This window comes from Podarcis muralis, chromosome 9, assembly GCF_964188315.1.
Source record: "Podarcis muralis chromosome 9, rPodMur119.hap1.1, whole genome shotgun sequence".
In the NCBI taxonomy this organism is placed as follows: domain Eukaryota; kingdom Metazoa; phylum Chordata; class Lepidosauria; order Squamata; family Lacertidae; genus Podarcis; species Podarcis muralis.
The window spans coordinates 81,222,719-81,241,625 of record NC_135663.1 but is presented as its reverse complement, the minus strand read 5'-3'; the positions used below and the strand labels follow the sequence as shown (position 1 = coordinate 81,241,625).

The 18,907-nt window shown below is 44.9% G+C and overlaps 1 protein-coding gene across 1 annotated transcript; it reads right to left on the bottom strand.

Annotated features, from left to right (window-relative positions):
* Positions 1 to 278: 278 nt before the first annotated feature.
* On the bottom strand, positions 279 to 18,720 carry RCN2 (reticulocalbin 2). Its single transcript, XM_028743289.2, has 7 exons — positions 18,519 to 18,720; positions 15,723 to 15,828; positions 7,968 to 8,164; positions 6,925 to 7,038; positions 5,982 to 6,078; positions 2,389 to 2,531; positions 279 to 1,000 (listed from the first exon to the last, which is right to left on the bottom strand). Exons 1-7 carry the CDS (start codon positions 18,651 to 18,653, stop codon positions 848 to 850), a joined length of 945 nt encoding a protein of 314 aa, XP_028599122.2. The 5' UTR covers positions 18,654 to 18,720; the 3' UTR covers positions 279 to 847.
* Between the last annotated feature and the right edge of the window lie 187 nt (positions 18,721 to 18,907).

Here is an 18,907-nt window from a genome sequence, read left to right as displayed (position 1 = left end):
TGGACATGGAACAGGCTCCTAAGAGATTCACCTGGTCCCTCTGCCACTTTCTTTTATGCGGCTGGAGAGAACAAGGCTTTCAGAGGCATGTAGTTAACAGGGCTTTAAAGAATTTTGATTTGCTGTTTCAAACCGATGTTGGCTTTTAAAGCTTGTATCTGTATCCCTGCATTATTTCATGTAAACCATGTTGTGTGCTTTTGGGAGAATAGTGGGTCTAATGTATTCATTTAGCCCTAGTTAAGGGAGTCATAGCAAGAATGACAAGAAAAAATGAGGACATTTTGAGTTTTTAATCTTTAGTGTTTAAAGTTTGTTTCTTACTTAAATACAATACACTTTCTAAAGCGATTATCATTACAGTAAAAATAATTGCTATCTAGCTGCAAAAATAAGATTCTCAGATTATAAACACCATCTACAGAAGTTAATATACACAGAAACCTTACAAATATGTAAGGCTTTAGTCTTTCTGGATATTCATACAGAAAGATTCTTACAAAGATGAAACAAACACCGTAATAGTTTTTCCTCTTTCCCCAAATCTAACACAAACTAGTGGTATTCTCTATCCTATCACATAGTCACATCTTTGCATTTTTTCAAGTATGTTTCAAAAAGCAGGACTAAAACGTGAAATGCTGGAGAAGGCTTCTGCTCCCTTTAAAAGTACAATAGGTTTGTAGTACCAAAATTATGGAGGCTAAAACATTGAAGGCAATGTACAAAGAAACCCAGGGATGCAGAAACTGCTGCAGACACCAGTATATTACTGTGTTGCTGTCTTCAAAGCTGAACACATAAAAAAAAATCCAACTCTGGAAGAAAGAATAGAGTCTCTTGGAAACTAGAGTTCTTCATGGTAAAAGCTTTCATCATGCAGCTGCCTGCCATAATCTGTGGCTTCACTGTTGAGAAACAGATCTGGATTCTCAAGAATCTCTGCCTCTGCCAGCCTTCCGTTACCATCCAAGTCCATTTCTTCAATGAGGTGGACAGCCTAGAGAATAAAATTAACAAGCATTAAAGTAGCTCACAAATTCATCTCTTGTCTGCCTGTCTGTCTTTCTTATTTGAAAAGACTGTACGGTACCTGTAAAGAGTTTCATAGAAATAATGTACCATCTGCTGTGTAGATATGATAAAAACATGTGATGGAAAGGAGAAATCCAAGTAGTTTCTGCATTCTCTTTTGGCTGTCCATATTACACTGGTGTGTTGCCAGGGGTAGGGGTTGGATTGCCAGATTAAAGTCTCATCCTCCAAAAATCTCTCTATGCTGCTCAGATATTGCAGCAGGGAGTAAAGAAATCTATAGTGCTGAGCTGGGGAGTTATTTTTTGCTAGAGACCTTGGATGCTTAGGTTCCACCAATCTCTTCAGGCCATCTTAACAGGTAGATACGGCTGCCTACCTATCAATCAATCAATCACCTGATGTCAGGTGAGGCGTTTTCTGTTGCCTTTGTGGTTTGCCATCACTCAGGCTACGACACAAGGTTTTGCAGGCACGGGGGCTGTAATCTGAAGGTTGCCTGTGCAGTGGCAGTCACAAAGGCACAGGGTTCTGCCTAAGCCAAGGATCAGATAAACCCACTTTCAGCAGAAAATTGCATCTTTACCTGCTTAATAATAATAATAATAATTTTATTATTTATACCCCACCCACCTGGCTGGGTTTCGCCAGCCACTCTGGGCGGCTCCCAACAGAATACAGTCAAACCTTGGTTGTTGAACATAATCCTTTCTGGAAGCCTGTTCAGCTTCCAAAATGTTTGACAACTGAGGCACAGCTTCCAATTGGCTGCAGGAGCTTCCTGCACTCAAGTGGAAGCCACGTCAGATGTTCAGCTTCCGAAAAACATTCAAAAACTGGAGCATTTACTTCCGTGTTTTTGGCGTTCAGGAGCCAAAACGTTCCAAAACGGAGGTGTTCGGAATCTGAGGTTTGACTGTATTAAAAACACGATAAAACAGCAAACATTAAAAACTTCCCTAAGCCTTCAGATGTCTTCTAAAAGTCTGGTAGGAAGGGCAGGTGCCACTACCGAGAAGGCCCTCTGCCTGGTTCCCTGTAACTTCACTTCTCACACTGAGAGGACCGCCAGAAGGCCCTCAGTGCTGGACCTCAGTGTCCACACCGAATGATGAGGATGGAGACACTCCTTTAGGTATACTGCTCCACACTAGATGGGCACAGGCTGGCCAAAATGGCCTTGCAGGCCAAATGGGGGAGGCCTTCTGCACTACTGCTAGAGTAGGCTGTTACAATGCTGAGCCACAATTAGGTGTGTTAAAGTCTAATGGATTCCAGGGAGGACTCAGAACATCTGCGACTGTGTGATTGAAGTCTGGCTATCAAGTTCATAAAGTTCTTCAAAACTCTTACCTCTTCCTGAGCAATACCTTCATTATTAGGTACTACCCAGCTTAATAGCTCTTTAGGGTTGAGTTTCCCATCCTTATCCTTGTCGTAATCATTTGTAAATCGATCCTTCTCCACAAGTATCCATTCTGGGTCTTCACTGGCAGCTAAACACAATTTTTCACATGGATTAAATCTCTTTCCTTTGTATACCATCAGTTAAAATAAAGGAACTGGAAAAGCAACCATGCTTTCTGAAACAGTATCAGAAGAAACTTTTAAAATCCTGTCACGGCAATTATTAACAAAATGAAAACTACCGTATTTTTCTCTCTATTACACGCAGATTTTTTCTCCTAAAAAGGAAGGGGAAATGTCTGTGCGTGTTATGGAGCGAATGTGTGTGGGGGGGGGTGTCCCTGGAGCCGATTAGGGGAGCGCAGGAACAAAAATCAGCAAAAATCAACCGTGCGTTGTGTCGGAGAGGGAAACCTGAAAAGAGGAAGTGGTTGCTTTCCTGCATTCTGCCTCAGGGTCTTACTGCCCACCCTCCTCTGTTTCGTTGCTGTGTTTGCTCAAACGGAACAAAGAGCAGGCAAATCCCCTCCCCTCCAGGCAAGCAGAGGGGAAAGCAGAGGTCTTTCCTTCTAATTCCTCTCCGTGCTCCTCGCAGGCAGCCAGAAAACATGCAGGAGGAGAGAAAGCTGGCTTCGGTTTGTGGAAACTTTTGCCTTTCTTTTCTCCCGTAAAATCTCTCTCCTGCTTTCTTAGCCAGCTGCTTCTCTGCACACCGCTCTCTTGTCCCTTCTGTGTTTTTCCTTCACTCCCCACTTAAAATGTAGTTACAAAGCATGGATCCACATGGATCCTCAGGATCTTTGCATTGGGCCACCCCAAATTCACCATCAGATCACATAGCAGCCTGCCCCCCAAAAATCACACACCCACTGTTGCCTGGGGCTGCAATGGTGCAAAAACGTGGTTAAAAAGCATGGATCCACATGGATCCTCAGGATCTTTGCATTGGGCCACCCCAAATTCACCATCAGATCACATAGCAGCCTGCCCCCCAAAAATCACACACCCACTGTTGCCTGGGGCTGCAATGGTGCAAAAACGTGGTTAAAAAGCATGGATCCACATGGATCCTCAGGATCTTTGCATTGGGCCACCCCAAATTCACCATCAGATCACATAGCAGCCTGCCCCCCAAAAATCACACACCCACTGTTGCCTGGGGCTGCAATGGTGCAAAAATGTCGTTAAAAAGCATGGATCCACATGGATCCTCAGGATCTTTGCATTGAGCTACCCCAAATTCACCATCAGATCACATGTCTGTGGCCACAGCATGAAGCACAAAAATGATACACCCACTGTTTCATTCAGAATTTTTTCCCTTGTTTTCCTCCTCTAAAAACGATGTGCGTGTTATGGTCAGGTGCGTGTTATAGAGCGAAAAATATGGTATGTTCCAAATGTTGGATGTGCCAAAAAGGCTACCATTTGGTATAATGCAAAAAAGAAAAAAGAAAGAAAAGAGCATTGTGGGGAAATTTAATTAAATAAAAATATCTGAATTATTTTTATTTAAAAAAATAAACAATTAATATATTACATTTCATTCCAGTGAGGACCAAAGTGATTTACAACCAAAGCAACGTAACAATAAATCATAAACCTCATCGATAAAAAGTCTCTAAAAATTTATCAGCAAAATATATACTATTCCATAGGATCTTTTGCTTATGCTCTTAACCTATCTGAATAATACAGATAATTATTATTTCAACTCAGCACCTCTGGCATAGGAAGGTAGCGTCTACTAGAGAGAGATATTGGAGGCTTAACACTGGGAAAGGCGGGCTGAGGCAAATGGCGTGAGGCTGGTCTGACTGCGGTATCGGAATGAATTTTGTCATTACCTTGTGGATCCTTTTCTAGACATTAGGAAGGCTTTTATGAAACATTTAAGTTAACTTAAGTTAACTTATATCCCGCTGGGGAGGGCGGGATATAAATAAAATTTATTATTATTATGGTTGCCATTAATTTGATTTTAATTTGATTTAATTAATTTTATAATGAATGTTTTTAGAATGTCGGACTATTTTGATTGTTGTTAGCCGTCCTGAGCCCAGCTTCGGCTGGGGAGGGCGGGATATAAATAAAATTTATTATTATTATTATTATAACTTAAGATGTATGTTATTGTATCCATAATGTGAATGGATGAGGGACTGTTTGGTTACTATTGGTGTATACACAGATTAGATCAGGGGCCAGCAACCTTTTTCAGCCGTGGGCTGGTCCACCGTCCCTCAGACCATGGGGTGGGCTGGACTTATTTTTTTTTTTTGGGGGGGGGGGGGGGAATTAACGAATTCCTATGCCCCACAAATAACCCAGAGATGCATTTTAAATTAAAGGACACATTCTACTCATGTAAAAACACGCTGATTCCAAGACTGACTGCGGGCCAGATTCAGTAGGCGATTGGGCCGCACCCGGCCCCCGGGCCTTAGGTTGCCTACCCCTGGATTAGATAGAGGAAGCCCCTCCCCCCCAATTTACACACGTTTGATGTGTGTGCAACTGTGCATTGCGCCGAACCCACAAGTGACCCAGATACATCATAAAGTCACTGAAATGTCACAAAATGGGCAGGATGAGGGCGGGGGCAGAATGGGGTGTTTGCAGGCTTTTTCAATGGGTTTCAATCATACAGGATTTCACTGACGCACGTGGTGCCTCAGAACGTAACCCCTGCATAAACGGGGACTGCTTGTACACACTCCTTATTTTATTGGTTTAATTATTTTTTTCTCTTCCTCCTCTAGTTTGTTAAATCTGCAAATAATTAAAAAACAACTATGCCGATGACAGCATACCTACTGGAAACTGAGAACAGGTTACATAAATATTTATAGCAACCAGAATCACAGCAGACAAGCAAAACTACCAAGTATGGGCAATATAGAACAGATTCTGATTTCCGCTTGGGCAGCAGGACTTCCACTTTCTCAGAACATCCTATGCATCACACACCCCGCCGAAAAAAATGTGGTAGAGAATTGGGGGACCTTCATAGGAGATGGAGGGGCTGCATGGCAGAGGAAGGGAGTTGAGCTTGTGCAATGCTGGTTATCACCCACTGAATCAACAAGGGTGTTTTTCATTAAATGTGAATGAACACCTTCTGATGGCAACCCCCCCCCCCCAATTATATTATTGTTAGTTCAGTTCAGTTCTGAAAAAAATGATATTGCTGTATCAAAAACCAGACAGCTTATATTAACTCCCCACATTACTCCAAAGATTTAGGGCCAAAGAGCATTACTGCCATAGAAAAGGAGATGGACAGATTCCTATTTAAATGCTTACAAACTGAACAGCAATAGTCATAGAACTGCAGAAGCTAAATCTCTTTTCTCCTTCCCACATTTACAAGGCACACAAGGTCACTGCTATTCAGAAAACAACCAGGTGCCAAAGGGAAGATGAGTGGAAAGTTTATGGAGAACACCTGTGTAAAATTAAGGACCTTGACAGATGTACTTTGCAAATGCAATGCAAAGAATTTATGAGACTTCTAACATCATTCCCCGCCCACTCACTTGGATCTCTTCTGTAGTCACCAAGGAACTCTTCAAGGCTCACAAATCCATCGCCATCCTTATCATGCTCGTCCAAAGCCTCCTGAATTACAAACTCCTAGTGGGGAGAGAAAAGGTCGGGTAACTTTGGTCAGTTAACCAACAGTGTTTAAAGCGCCTGCAGAAATTCACAGGATTCTTAATTTGGATGAGGTGCACTAAATTCCAAGTAAAAATACAAGAGACAAGAATGAACGCACTGTGTAGCTGGGCAAATTCTCACCAACACAGTGAATGCTCATTCTGGTATTTGCATTTTCCTTAGAACTTGTTTCATCCTCATCCAAATAAGTGAGCAAGTTGCACTAAGACAACAGTTTGAACTTGTGTACTCAGGTAAATAATTTTGTTAGTGAAGTCCAACCATTGTCCTAAGCAAGTGTGAGAGCACAGTAGATAGAACTAAAAGGTGCACAAATGGTGCAGAAGATACTGAATATTCTCCCATGCTAAAATTTGTTGAGGTGAGGGGAAAGGAAGGGCCATTCAAGAACACACACTTTTTTTTACATGAAGCAGCTATAAGGGTTTCTAACTTGACAGCATCAGAAACAAATACTGAAATGAGGGTTCTTTGATTTCTCCCCTTCATTTCAACGTGGCATATGCAGGACTGCTTGCCCTCAGCTGTTACACAGCATTGCAGGGCCCCAGCCTGGGGAGAGAGAGGTCTCAGTGGAAATCCCGCCCCCCAGCGGCTGAGCACTGGATTGCAGTCTGAAGAAACATCATCGCCACCACCTTTCCTGCGTATGTAAAAGCCCAGTGGTGGATTTTCAATGCTATGGAGAAGCTTGTTTTACTCAGAAAAATCTGTATGTTGTGCATCCCTATAGTGTCCCCCAGGATCTGAAGAATGAACAAACAGCATTCCCCGTGGTAGACACTTTCTCTCAAAACTTGCCTTCATGTATTCTGCTTCCTCAGGATGTTCAAATGCAATGAATTCATCCAGATTCAGGCCAGAACTTCCATCCCTATTAGCCTTTTCAAACCTCTTCTTGTCCTTTAAATGGAGCTTAGAAAACAGTTTGGGGAATAACAGTTACATGAACGGAAGTCATATTGTATTCATTAGTTTCAAGCTACATAAACCTAAGCTGCTTTTCCTTTTATTTTAAATACACGTTACAAGATCAATCTTATATACACTGAGAGGAGTTAGAAGTTCATCATAACTTATATCTAGCTAAAAGAGGGTTGATAAAGGCTCTAGTCAGAGTGTGATTAGTGATGTAAAATGAGAAACTACAGAAACTACAAAATTATGTAAGCAAATGCCACATCTGTCAAGGAAACCTATGAAGTACAATGTGTCATATTTGTATAAAGGTAAAGGTAAAGGTACCCCTGCCCGTACGGGCCAGTCTTGACAGACTCTAGGGTTGTGCGCCCATCTCACTCAAGAGGCCGGGGGCCAGCGCTGTCCGAAGACACTTCCGGGTCACGTGGCCAGCGTGACATCGCTGCTCTGGCAAGCCAGAGCCGCACACGGAAACGCCGTTTACCTTCCCGCTAGTAAGCGGTCCCTATTTATCTACTTGCACCCGGGGGTGCTTTCGAACTGCTAGGTTGGCAGGCGCTGGGACCGAGCAACGGGAGCGCACCCCGCCGCGGGGATTCGAACCGCCGACCTTTTGATCGGCAAGCCCTAGGCGCTGAGGCTTTTACCCACAGCGCCACCCGCGTCCCGTCATATTTGTATACACAGTGCTTAATTTTTTAAAAAGCTTCACACAGATGAGTAACTTTACAAAAAACTGTTTACATGCAAGTTATAATTATTATTCTTTCCTTGTGTCAAGCCGACTGGCAAGGAATGGGGAATTAGTGCAATGGCTAGAAAACCTAAGAGAGGATCTCTCATACTCTGAACTTGTGGCATTCTCATCCACAGGGCAACAGATGTTCCAGGCTGGAGCTACAGGAGAACACATGGTGTCTCACCTGCCGGAAAGATTCTTCTTCGGCATCTTCCAAAGTTGTATCATCATCAAAGTCTATTACACGATCATACATCTGAATATTGTATTCTTCCCAGGATACATATCCATCTCCATCTTTGTCATATTCACCAAACTGTTGCTTCGCGTCTTCTACAACGTAATGCTTAAAAGATTGCTGGATCCATGAACTCAGCTCACCTGTGGAGATTCCCCATAAGGTAAGGAGGTGAAGGGATTCCCCCCTCCCTGCCATAAATATTAAGAGGAAGCCAGCATTTTCTAGGCTGCAACCCTCATGCTCCCTCCACAACAAATGGTGACCCACCTGCACTAAACATTTAAAATACTACTATAGCATGTTTCATTCCAATTTCATAACATTTATACACCAAAAATCTGGAAAACTAATAAAAACTATTGGGCAAAATAAAATTTATACACTGCTTGATTGTAGGGGAAAACCCTCAAAGCAGTTTAAAAAAAGGTAAAACAGTGAAATCAGGAAAAAAATCACAACCATACTTTAAAACATACAAACAGATGATTCAAATTGCCTCAACTTTCTAAGCATCTTGGTAGGCTTGTCTAAACAAGAATGGTTGTAGCAGGTGCCCAAAGAGTAGAGGGAAGGCACCTGCTTGCTCAGGGAATCCACCGCCATGGCTTCCCCCAAAGAATCCTGGGAGCTGCGGTTTGTCAAGGGTGCCGGCAGTTGTTGGGGAGCCCCATTCCCCTCCCTAAGCTACAATTCCCAGTGTGGCTCTACAATCAATTCCTCATCCCAGAGATGTGAACTGTAGTTTTGTGAGGGCAATAGGGGCACCCTAACAACTCTCAATACCCTTAACAAACTTTGTTTGAAGTGATAACAGTGCAGATGAGCCCTGGACTGAAAAAAGATAACACAGACACAGAAGTTGCTGATTAAATGTTGCAAGACTATTTCACTCCGTATGTATCCATCAAATCTTTATTACAGTCACAGAGAGGCATAAGTAGGGTGGGGAACAATCATTTTAAATCTGTAAAACATTTTGGGAAACTAAAATTATTAAAACAGAAGGTATATATAAAAAACTGTAAGAGGCTTAAAGAATCTAAAAGAAGGGTTGGGATCATTAAATGGATGTGGAAGAGCATAAAAGGTTAGTATATAAAAGGCTATGGCTATCAATTTACAGAGCACTCTAATATGAGTGTTCATTAAATTTAGTTTGTGGCACAGGTCATCATCCAACGAATTTTGAGCACTGCTATGCAGAACCTGGAAACATTGTATGTTGTAGCAGGGCTGGTATCTGAAAGCAGCAGGGAGGTATAGAATTGCCCTGGGTACTTATGGAGTTGTGGGGAGATGAGACCAATATGAATGTCTTTGTAATACAGGCACTGGAGAAGCACATACTCTATTGTTTCTATTTGTCCAGAGTTACAGGGGCATTGTCTCTCTGACCTTCAAGGACAGCCGAGGGGAGGGCGTGGCATCGTGCCAGGGTGAAGGCCTGCTTAGGGACGTTAGTCAGATATGCCATGGGGGAGGCAGAGTACCTGGTGGATCCATTAGCAATAAAAGTTGGGGTCCTGGCTAGATCCAATTGGCACTCTGTGTCTGCTACATGTTGTTTAATGTGTGCTTTGGCCTGATCATATCCCATGCTGAGAATAAGACCTGGAGAGAAGCCCAGGGATGAGATTTTAGTTGCCACTCCCTGTTTCCATGTGGATTGAAAATCATCATTCATAGTTAGTGGGACAAGGCCAAGGGGAAATAAATATAGTCTGAGCCAATATTTGAGTATGGTCACCCACACCCTAGCCTCCACTTTTGTGAAGCCTGTCTAGTCTCAGAGTGGCATTAGACACATTTTGGGACCTGAAGGACTGATCTTAGAAATTTGGATTGTACAAGTTCTAGTGGTGCAAAATTGGAGAAGGGCCCGGCTGGGCACCCTAAAGAAGTTGTGCCATTGGCTTGGCTTCAAATAGTTTGATTGCTGCAGGTATATTGTGGCCACCTCATTTAAAAAACATTAAGGATTGCAGATCAGGTCCTCTGAGCAATTTCAGCAACATAATCCCCATGGGCTTTCCTACTGCCAGCAGAATGAAAAACTACCCTCAGGAGGCCTGCTAAATCTTGTGGCTCATTGGTCTTTTGGCAAATGTCATGATTTTAGTTTTCTGGTAGTTGAGTTCTAGCCGGTCCTCCTTGCAATACTGTGTTAGCGCTCAGTGCTCTTTTGAGGCCAATGGGTGTTCCTGAAAGCATTGCTGCATTGTCTGCCTAGAGCAGAACAGGGATGTGTCTTCCAGCAAGTTTTGGGGAGTGAAAGTTTGAGCTATCAAGATGACCCACCATGGAGCTGATGTAGAAATTAAACAAGAGTAGGGTCAGTATGCAGCCTTGCTTGACACCTTGCTCAGTTTCAAAGGCATTGGTGAGATGGCCCCAGGGGTTACATCTTACTTTTTGAGGTCCCTTCATGTAACATACAAATTAAATGGAGTAGACGTGGATCTATTGAGTTGGCCTCCAGTTTTTTTCCAGTTTAGCTCTGAGTATGGAATCAAATGCTGCTTTGAAATCTATAGAAGCAGCAAAGAGGGAGGTTGTGTTGCGGAAGGAGTACTTCTCAATGAGATGATAGAGTACTAGGCACAGGTCAATAGTGGATTGGCCTTCCCTAAAGCCAGCTTGCTCCTCTGAAAGTATATTTTCTTGTTCCATCCAGTCGTGGAATTTCCATTGTAGGTGTCTTGCGTAAAGTTTGCTAATTACGTTAAGGAGGCTAATCGGTCTGTAGTTTGTAGGATCATCCTTTTTCCCTTTTTTATATATAGGGGCAATGATTACAAGCCCCCAGTCCTTGGGGGCTTGGCCATGGGTGTCAATGCAGGTGAAGGGTGAGGCCAGAATAGAGGCACAGACGTCCATATTGTTTTTAATGGCCTTTGGAGGAGTTAGGTCTTCCCCTGGGGCCTTCCCCAGTCTTAGCTGAGCTACCAGGTTGTTAATCTCTTGTCACCATCACTGGTGCCCACATAGGCAGATCTCTATAGTTTGACTAGAGCCTCCACTTTTAGCAGAGGTGTCTGAGTAGAGTTCCTGAAAGTGAGCCTCCCAGGTCTCTGGCGGGATGTGAAAGTCCACCATGGTTGGGCTAAATGTAATATGCCAAAATGTGGCTGAATCATTGGATTTGGCTGCCTGGATAAGTCGTGTCCAGGTGTTCTTCATGGCATCCCTTTTCTTTCGTGCCACAAGGTACTTGTAGTATCTCTCCTGCTGGAGGAGGACCATTGCAGCTGTTGGTTTGGTCTTGGATACATAAGCCTTGTAAGTGGCAGCAAGAACTTTTCTGGCATTAACCCAGTCCTTGTCAAAGCATGGCTTGGAGTGGTGCTGTTGTGTCTCAAGGGTGTGCTATTATTCCAGGTTAGGTGCTGGTGGGGCTCTTGCATAAGGGTGTTATAATTCTCCAAGAGTGCATCAGGAACTCAGCAGATGTCAGGGCAGACCAAAGGCACTGTAGGCGATCTGAGGCCAGTAGTTCAGTTATCATTTGGTTTAGATGAGGAGTCCACTTGGGTCGACGGTAAGTTCTTCCTGCTGGCATTAGGAAGGGTTGGTAGCAGTCCTCAGTATGTATCACTTGGGTGAAGGCTGTTAGCTAAAGGAGAATTGGGAAGTGATCACTGTCAAATTTAGGCATAACTTCTAGGGTCTTAAGGAAGGAGGTCCCTAGAAACATATAATCTATAGCACTCATTCTGGAGCCAGATAGGTAGGTGAATTCAGCTGGGTAGTCACTTTCAAGGGCACCATTTAAAATGCAGAGGTTTAGCCTAAATGCTGTTTGAGCCAAGCAGAGGACTGCAAAGTTTGATTTCTGATCTTTGGAGCTGCGAGTGAGAAGGAATCCATCAGCTTCAAGGTTGGGAGGACATTTGTGCCGTGCATACAGTGAGCGGTCATTAGGGCCCAGTCTGGCGTTGAGGTCCCCTCCCAGAACTACAATTGCATTTGGGTTGAGCAGGATAAGGTCAGTGATATAAGTTTCCAGATCAGTCCACAAGACTCTGATCTGAGGATTCTGCCTCATTGGTGGCATATAAGCATTTATTACCAACAGGGCATGACTGGATTAACACTGCCATGGCATATGACTTGAATGGGGGGGGGGGCCTTGAAATGGCACGTAAAGTAGTGGAGACCCCCAGGACCCCTTTTGCTCTTCCATGCTTTACCCCTGGTTCTGCCCCAGTTGAGAATGAATGAAATCCATTGAGGAGTAGTATTAAGTAGTGGGTGGACATAGCAGATGGCACAGAGATTTCTCCAAGTGGTTCTTTATACTAAGCTGGAACTGAACTGAACTGAACTGAACAGCTCAGCCGGCCTGCTTTTATAGGCAGGCGGCTGTCAACATTCTAACAAAAACACTCCGGGGTTTCCCACCTATATTAACTGACATGGACCTGAGTGAAAACTATATACAGGTGGCCAGGGCGAGAACTTCAATACACAACAAGTAGTTCATCCACAGTCGGTGTTTCCTGGATCATGATGTTGTCATGATAGGAGAGGAAGTCTTTAAAGCCAGGCTCTCTGGTGGATGCAAACCATCCAGCCACATTCCAAGTTAGAAGAGTGACCTTATGCAGGTCATGTTTTGCTCTTGCTCAGAAGGGGTCTGTGAAGATTTTTTGAGATTTTCTTCCAGGGTCTCATTTTCCAATGGCATGTTTATACCCAGGCCTAGGTCGACCTACCCAGGGAGCAGCATCCTTTTGGGCCCTTTTTACAGAACTCACCCTGTCCCCGTTGGTAGTTTCTGGAAGGTCAACTTTGTCCCTTTCTGCTAGAATCACAAATCAGTTGGAAATAGTAGTGTGTGGCAGGTAAAAGTCTTCATTTCTTAGCTGTTTAGCAGCAGAAAAGATGTAATTCTCACAATCTTTCAGGCAATTTAATTTAGCTTTAGTTTTGTGACGATTTAATCCTTGTCAATCCCAGGGCAATGTATTTTTAAGGTTTGCCCATTTTTGTTGCAGCTCAATATCATTATTTTTCGTTGTTTCTTTACTCAAGGTAGCATCTGGATATTCAATCGTTTTGGTCATTGGACATATTATACTCACATCTGTAATCACTGGGCCTTTCCTTTCTAAATTGGCCAATGGAGTAATTTCCTTTTGTGTTGATCCAATTTCCTCCTAGGTATCTCATTTCTGTCCAGAGCCCAGGATTTGACATCTTATGAATTGTTTTGGTCGCAGGAGGAAATAAGTTTTCCTTTTCCTCCTTTTTACTTTGTACATTATTATTGGATAACAGATTTATCTCTGCCGTAACCCGTTGTAATGTGGGGTCATTTTGGGGGGTGATCTGTCCGTTCACTGTACCATCGTCCATCACATCTCTGGGCTTGACTTTCCCAGGACTTGTTCTCCCTTTCCCATTTTTTATCTCCTTTATCACTTGCAACTTAAATTCCTTTAATTTTAAGCCCGTTTCTTCTTCTGTGTTGCTTCTCAATAAGTCTAGCCTTTCCAAGATTTCTATTTGGCCCACAGTTGGCAAGGTCCAATATTGATGCATTAAGGCTTTCTCTTCTGAAGTAAAATTTTCTATCCACTTGATCACAGAGTATTGTGGGTTATGTGTAGGTGGAGTCTTCCATTCTAGTTTTGATGTCTCTTGTTTATAATAGAGGAGCAAGGATTCTTGGGTCCAATTCAAATCTATAAGGTTTTCATCACTGTTTGGTTTCGGAGAATCTCTATTTTTGCACTTGACAGCCATATCACCAAGAAAGGATGCCACTGGTGCCCCGTTTTAGAAAAATCTTATAATTTCTAGCCTATCTATTATTTTTTTAAAAACTCCCTGATTTTATAAATAAAGTTGGCTAGATCTGGGTCCTTGAAAGTAACCACTGCTCATGCCCTAACACTGTCATAGTATAGATATTCTATGAAGACAGTATCATCAGGCCTCTTTGCTCCTGGTAAGGTCTTATCTAGAATAAGCAGCAGATGTGTTATACGGTCTGCCTGGGTAAGGAGGCCTTTCAGTTTTGGGTCATTTGCGATAACTGGTTTTTGTGGGATCATCACCAAATTCCACCCTTTTTCCTCGTGAAAAGTCACGTTGGGCTTCTGGATAATCAGTTGTTGGGTCAAGTTCAGTTTTGTGAACAGTATCCTCTCTGTTTCCCTCGTTCCCAGGTGCTTTCCCTCCTGGAGTCAAAGCAGCAACCTCAACTGAGGCATCTGTTTCATTCTCCTCTGTCGGATTTTCCTTCTCTAACATTTGCTGTGATTTAGCAGCATTTGCTACTATCTTCTTCCTTTCCCCTTTTTTCCTCTGGGCTTTTGATGCAGGCTTATTTGTATCCAAAGTGGAATCTGTTGGTATCAACATGTAACACTTCTGTAATTGATTTTTACATGCACATTGAGTTTTATTCTTCTTTAAGCCTTTAATATTTTTACTTTTCTTCAGTGCTTTAGATTTTTTGTTATACAGTCTTTTGGTGATTTCTTCAGTATTTTCCTTTGCCAATGCAGTGATTATCGGCTGGGTTTGTCTAGATGTCCTTTCAGTATCTAAAGCTCTAAAGCTCTCTCTTGAGTTGTAAACTTTTCCACCAATGTTGTAAGCAGCCCATTGCTTACTGTATGAAAGTTTTTGATGAGGGCAAACCATATGAAGCTGATCCTGGAGGTCAGTGTCTTTCTCCTCTGCTTGTGTGCCTTTAGAAATGGCTTGTTGCTGGGTGGGCTTTTGCTTAGTTCAAAAGAATGCCTCTGTATAGGTTAATCCCAATTTATTTCTCAAATTGGCCTTGTTTATGTCCTCTGCCAAGGCCAAGTCTAGGGCCAATTTATTGAGGGACTTGCGTTCCTAGGTTCCTGCATGTCCCCTTTAAGATGTATTGACCAGTCCAAGGCAGGCAGTATAGGGGATACTTCATCTTGTATCAGCTTGCTCGACTCTTCTTTACTCTCCTGAAGGAAAAACTTGGTGATTTTACTTTGTCTTCTCCGAGGTTCAGGAGAGCTACTTGTAAAGTTTGGCATAATTCCCAGGACTTTACATGCCTTCCTTGTGTAGACCATATTGGTCAACCACTCAGGGAGACAATGGAGCCAAGGCTTAAGTCTTAATCTTGCGCAGAGTCCCACAAAGAGTTACATCCAATGAAATGGAGGGGAGTTAATTATTTCGTTTCTTTTCTTCCTCACCTTATTGGTAAAACACTGACTCACCCAGCGTTTCTCTCAGCCCAGCAGTTCTCGTATCCCAGCAGTTTTCTCAACGGTTTCTCAACTGGATTGTCTCATTTGGTAAGTTGCAGTTAGTGCGAATGCGTTAGACTCAGAGGTCGGTGGCCATCTTGAAACCTCCACCCCATATATATTATTTGGGCCAACTCAAACTTATGTAGTGCATTCATACAGAAGCACCTGTATTGGACGGGTCATCCGCCAGCTTGTCCTCTCACTTCTCATCCTTCAGCCGTTTGCTGAGCAGTTGTTGAAGTTCAGGAAATAGTCTAACTGGCCAGAGTGGTTGTGGTCAGACTGCAGGCCCACAAAGAAGCCCACCCTTGGGCTACCCAACAGCTGAATTATGTGGTTTGGTTAGGATTCATATCTGCTGCACGTTGACGTAAAGATCTTTATATATAGCACAATGTCTCTATTTTTTCATGAATTATTGGTAAATACTCTTTTCATAACATCATACCTTCTGTGAGAAAGCCATCAGCATCCACATCAATTTTTTTTATAATACCCTTCAGTCTTTTCTGCTGCTCATTTGGACTCAGTCTGGCAAACTCTTCCACTTCTTCCTTTGGAGGGAACAAGAAATCATTAAAAATGAGCACATAATCTGGGTGGGTTTATCACTTTTGGCGTGCTGTCAAAGAAGGTATTTTCAGCAGACAAAACATCTTTGGATCCTCCACTCCTACCATAAATACCCAGCTGCTGCTCACTAAAAGGAGCTGTGTGGCAGTTGGGCCCCTTCCCAAAACTGGTGAAAGTTGCCTGACTGCTAAGGCTGCAACCCTGGGCTTGGGAGTAAGAATGACTCTCAGCCATGGGCGTAGCCATGATTTTTGTTAGGAAGGACAGGACTTTTGTTAGGGGGGGCAGAACCACCGTGATTGGTCAGTTACGGTAAGTATTTCTATTGTTTTACTTGATTGGGGGGGGGGCTTGGCTACTCACATGCTCTCAGTGAGACTTTGGAGTTGGAAGGGGCCCAAGGGTCATCTAGTCCAACCCCCTGCAATGCAGGAATCTCAGCTGAAGCTTCTATGACAGCTAGCTATTCAACCTCTGCTTAAAAACCTCCAAGGAAGGAGAGTCCACCACCTCTCGTGGGAGCCTGTTCTCAGTAAACACGAGTAAAGCTGTGGTATATATCACTTTATTCCAGCTGGTTCATCTAAAATTACAGCTGCTGTTAGACTCAGAATCCAGCCTAATAATTGCACAGGGAGGAGATGAGAGATTCTAGCAAGTAGGCAACAAACTGGCTAGAAATAGTTTAAATAACTGTTTCATCATCTGAAATCTTACCAGTTACACAAACATGCCCTCTTTTATCATCATCATCTGAAGGTCCTATTTTGAAGTGCCAGATAAGGGGCAGTCCAAAAATCTTTGCCACCTAGTGCTCTCCAGCAATGGCAACTGCCACCCTGCCACTACCAATCTCTTTCGTGCTTCAGGATCTAGCAGACACTAAGGCTTGGAACAAGAGCATCATCAAAACAGCATGTATGGAAAGGAAAGAGAGCATCAAGGATATTGCACAACCCTAGAGTCTGGCAAGACTGACCCGTACGAGCAGGGGTACCTTTACCTTTTTATACACTGAAACAGTGCAGTGTGCGGAAAGCAATATTTCAGTTGCCCTGCCTTCCTGATTTTGAATGGCAACTGATGTAAGTGATATGCATTTGTAAACTTGAATGAGGAGTTTGTGTGTCCCAGGGGGAAGGAGTTGTTCCACAAGGGGGGGGGGGAAATCTGTGAACCTCCAGATATTGCAGGACTCCCATTCCCATCAGCTCCCACCAACATGGGTAATGGGGAGATGATCAGAGATGTAATCTAGCAACATCTGGAGTGTGATAGGTGCTTCACTTCTGGCTTACAGGATATTTGGTGGCAACTTAAGTTTATTTGTGCAGTGATCTTTATGCAGAGGCAGAGCCACCCCAAGGCAAGATGCAGGAGGCAAATCTGGCGGGCAAATCTGACTCCAAAGTACACAACCCAAGGGAAGGTTTTCTGGAACAAGCTCCATTGTAATGAATAGGAACTGTGCAAGAGCACAATGTTCACCCTCCTTATAAGGTTGATGCAAACATATCAAGAAGAGCACTTTGAATGTTTTAGACACGCTATATAGTATTATCATGATTCACATTATTGACTTATTATTAATTAATCTAGAGAGACTGGTTTATAACTAGCACTCATTTAAGCAGTTCTAAACATCCATTTCTTCACACAGAAAACACAGTGCACCCTGTTGCTGAGGTCCAAAAGCAACTTGAAGCCCCAACCAATACCTGGGTTGCCTCTTTCCCCCTAGCACAGGGGTCTGCAACCCGCGGCTCCGGAGCCGCATGTGGCTCTTTTACACCTTTGCCGCAGCTCCGGGGCGGATACTAGCGAGGGGAGGAGGCGCATTGTGCGCCCCGACACTCCCCACTGTGGCGGGCGCTGTACTGGCTGTGACGTCGCATGGGGGCGGTGCGTGCGTCAGTCACGCACCGTCCCGATGTCACCTTCCCGCCCGCTGTCAGATCCGAGGGCAGCGGCGCGCATGCTTTAAATGTCACAATAGTTTTGCGGCTCCCAGTTTTTTCCCCCTTCGGAAATGGGTCCAAGTGGCTCTTTTTGTCTTAAAGGTTGCAGACCCCTGCCCTAGCATATACAACTATGTCCCAGTTCTTTGTGTTACCTATCCCCAAAGGAGGGGGGTCACTGTCCTCATTTTTCTGCCTTCTGTGAGTGCCTTATTCTGATGGGGGGGATTGGTGCATCACCTTTGTAGGTGGGGTCACAGTCCCCCACTGAGCTCCGAGGGACTGGATGCCCGGGCACCTGACGAAAGCGAGGCCCCTTCCCGCCACTGGCCCTTAACAGCCTTCGGGCCGCAGCTCGGGGTGTTTGTCGGGTTCGGGTGCGGAGGGGAGGCGGCTTGCCATAAAAATGGAACCCCGGGGCAGCTGGAGGCGCTGCAGCCGCAGGCTGGCCACCCCTAGGCCGCCCTCCCGGCTCGCCCGCTTCGCCCCCCTGGGGCAGGACCGGCTCCCCGCGGCCGCTGAAGCGAGGCTGCGCGCTGACTCTGGGCGGGCGCCCAGGGACTCGGGCTTCTCTGCCCCTTTTCGGCTTGCACGGCTGCGAACTGGGAGCGAGCGCGAGCGCGGCTTCCCCCAGCTTCGAGATGGCGGGAGGGGCGGCGGCGGCCTGGCCGGTCCCGGAGCCGGCGCGCCTTCCCTCCCTCCGGGCGACCCACCTGGCCTCCCAGCAGCGCCTCGCGGTCGTAGTCCGGGCGGTGCTCGCCGTCGCCGCCGTAGTGCTGCCTCTCGGCCGCCACGCCCAGGACCAGGCCCAGCAGCAGCGCCAGCGGAGGGCCAGGCGCCGCCCGCATCACGGCCTCTCGCTCGCTCGCTCGCTCTCCCTCCCGCGGCGCCGGCCCGGGCGAGGCTGCCGAGCGACCGCGGCTGCTCCTCCTCCCGCGAGGCCGCGCCGCGCGCCCCCGCCTCCTCCCTCGCCCTGCGCAGCCGCGGACGCCGCCGGGGCCGGAAGCAAAGCAAGCTTTGAACGGGGCAAATAAGCGTCTCGTGAGGAACGGTGAAACAGCGCGCACGCCACGTTCTCTTCCCGTACATAGGGTTTTCGGTG

Excerpts from the sequence above, each read along its gene's own strand:
- RCN2 (XM_028743289.2), bottom strand. The coding sequence starts at position 18,653 with ATGCGGGCGGCGCCTGGCCCTCCGCTGGCGCTGCTGCTGGGCCTGGTC. Across the intron at positions 15,829-18,518 it reads AGGCGCTGCTGGGAGGCCAG|GAAGAAGTGGAAGAGTTTGC; the intron begins GTGGGTCGCCCG and ends TTCCCTCCAAAG. Across the intron at positions 8,165-15,722 it reads TGATGGCTTTCTCACAGAAG|GTGAGCTGAGTTCATGGATC; the intron begins GTATGATGTTAT and ends GAATCTCCACAG.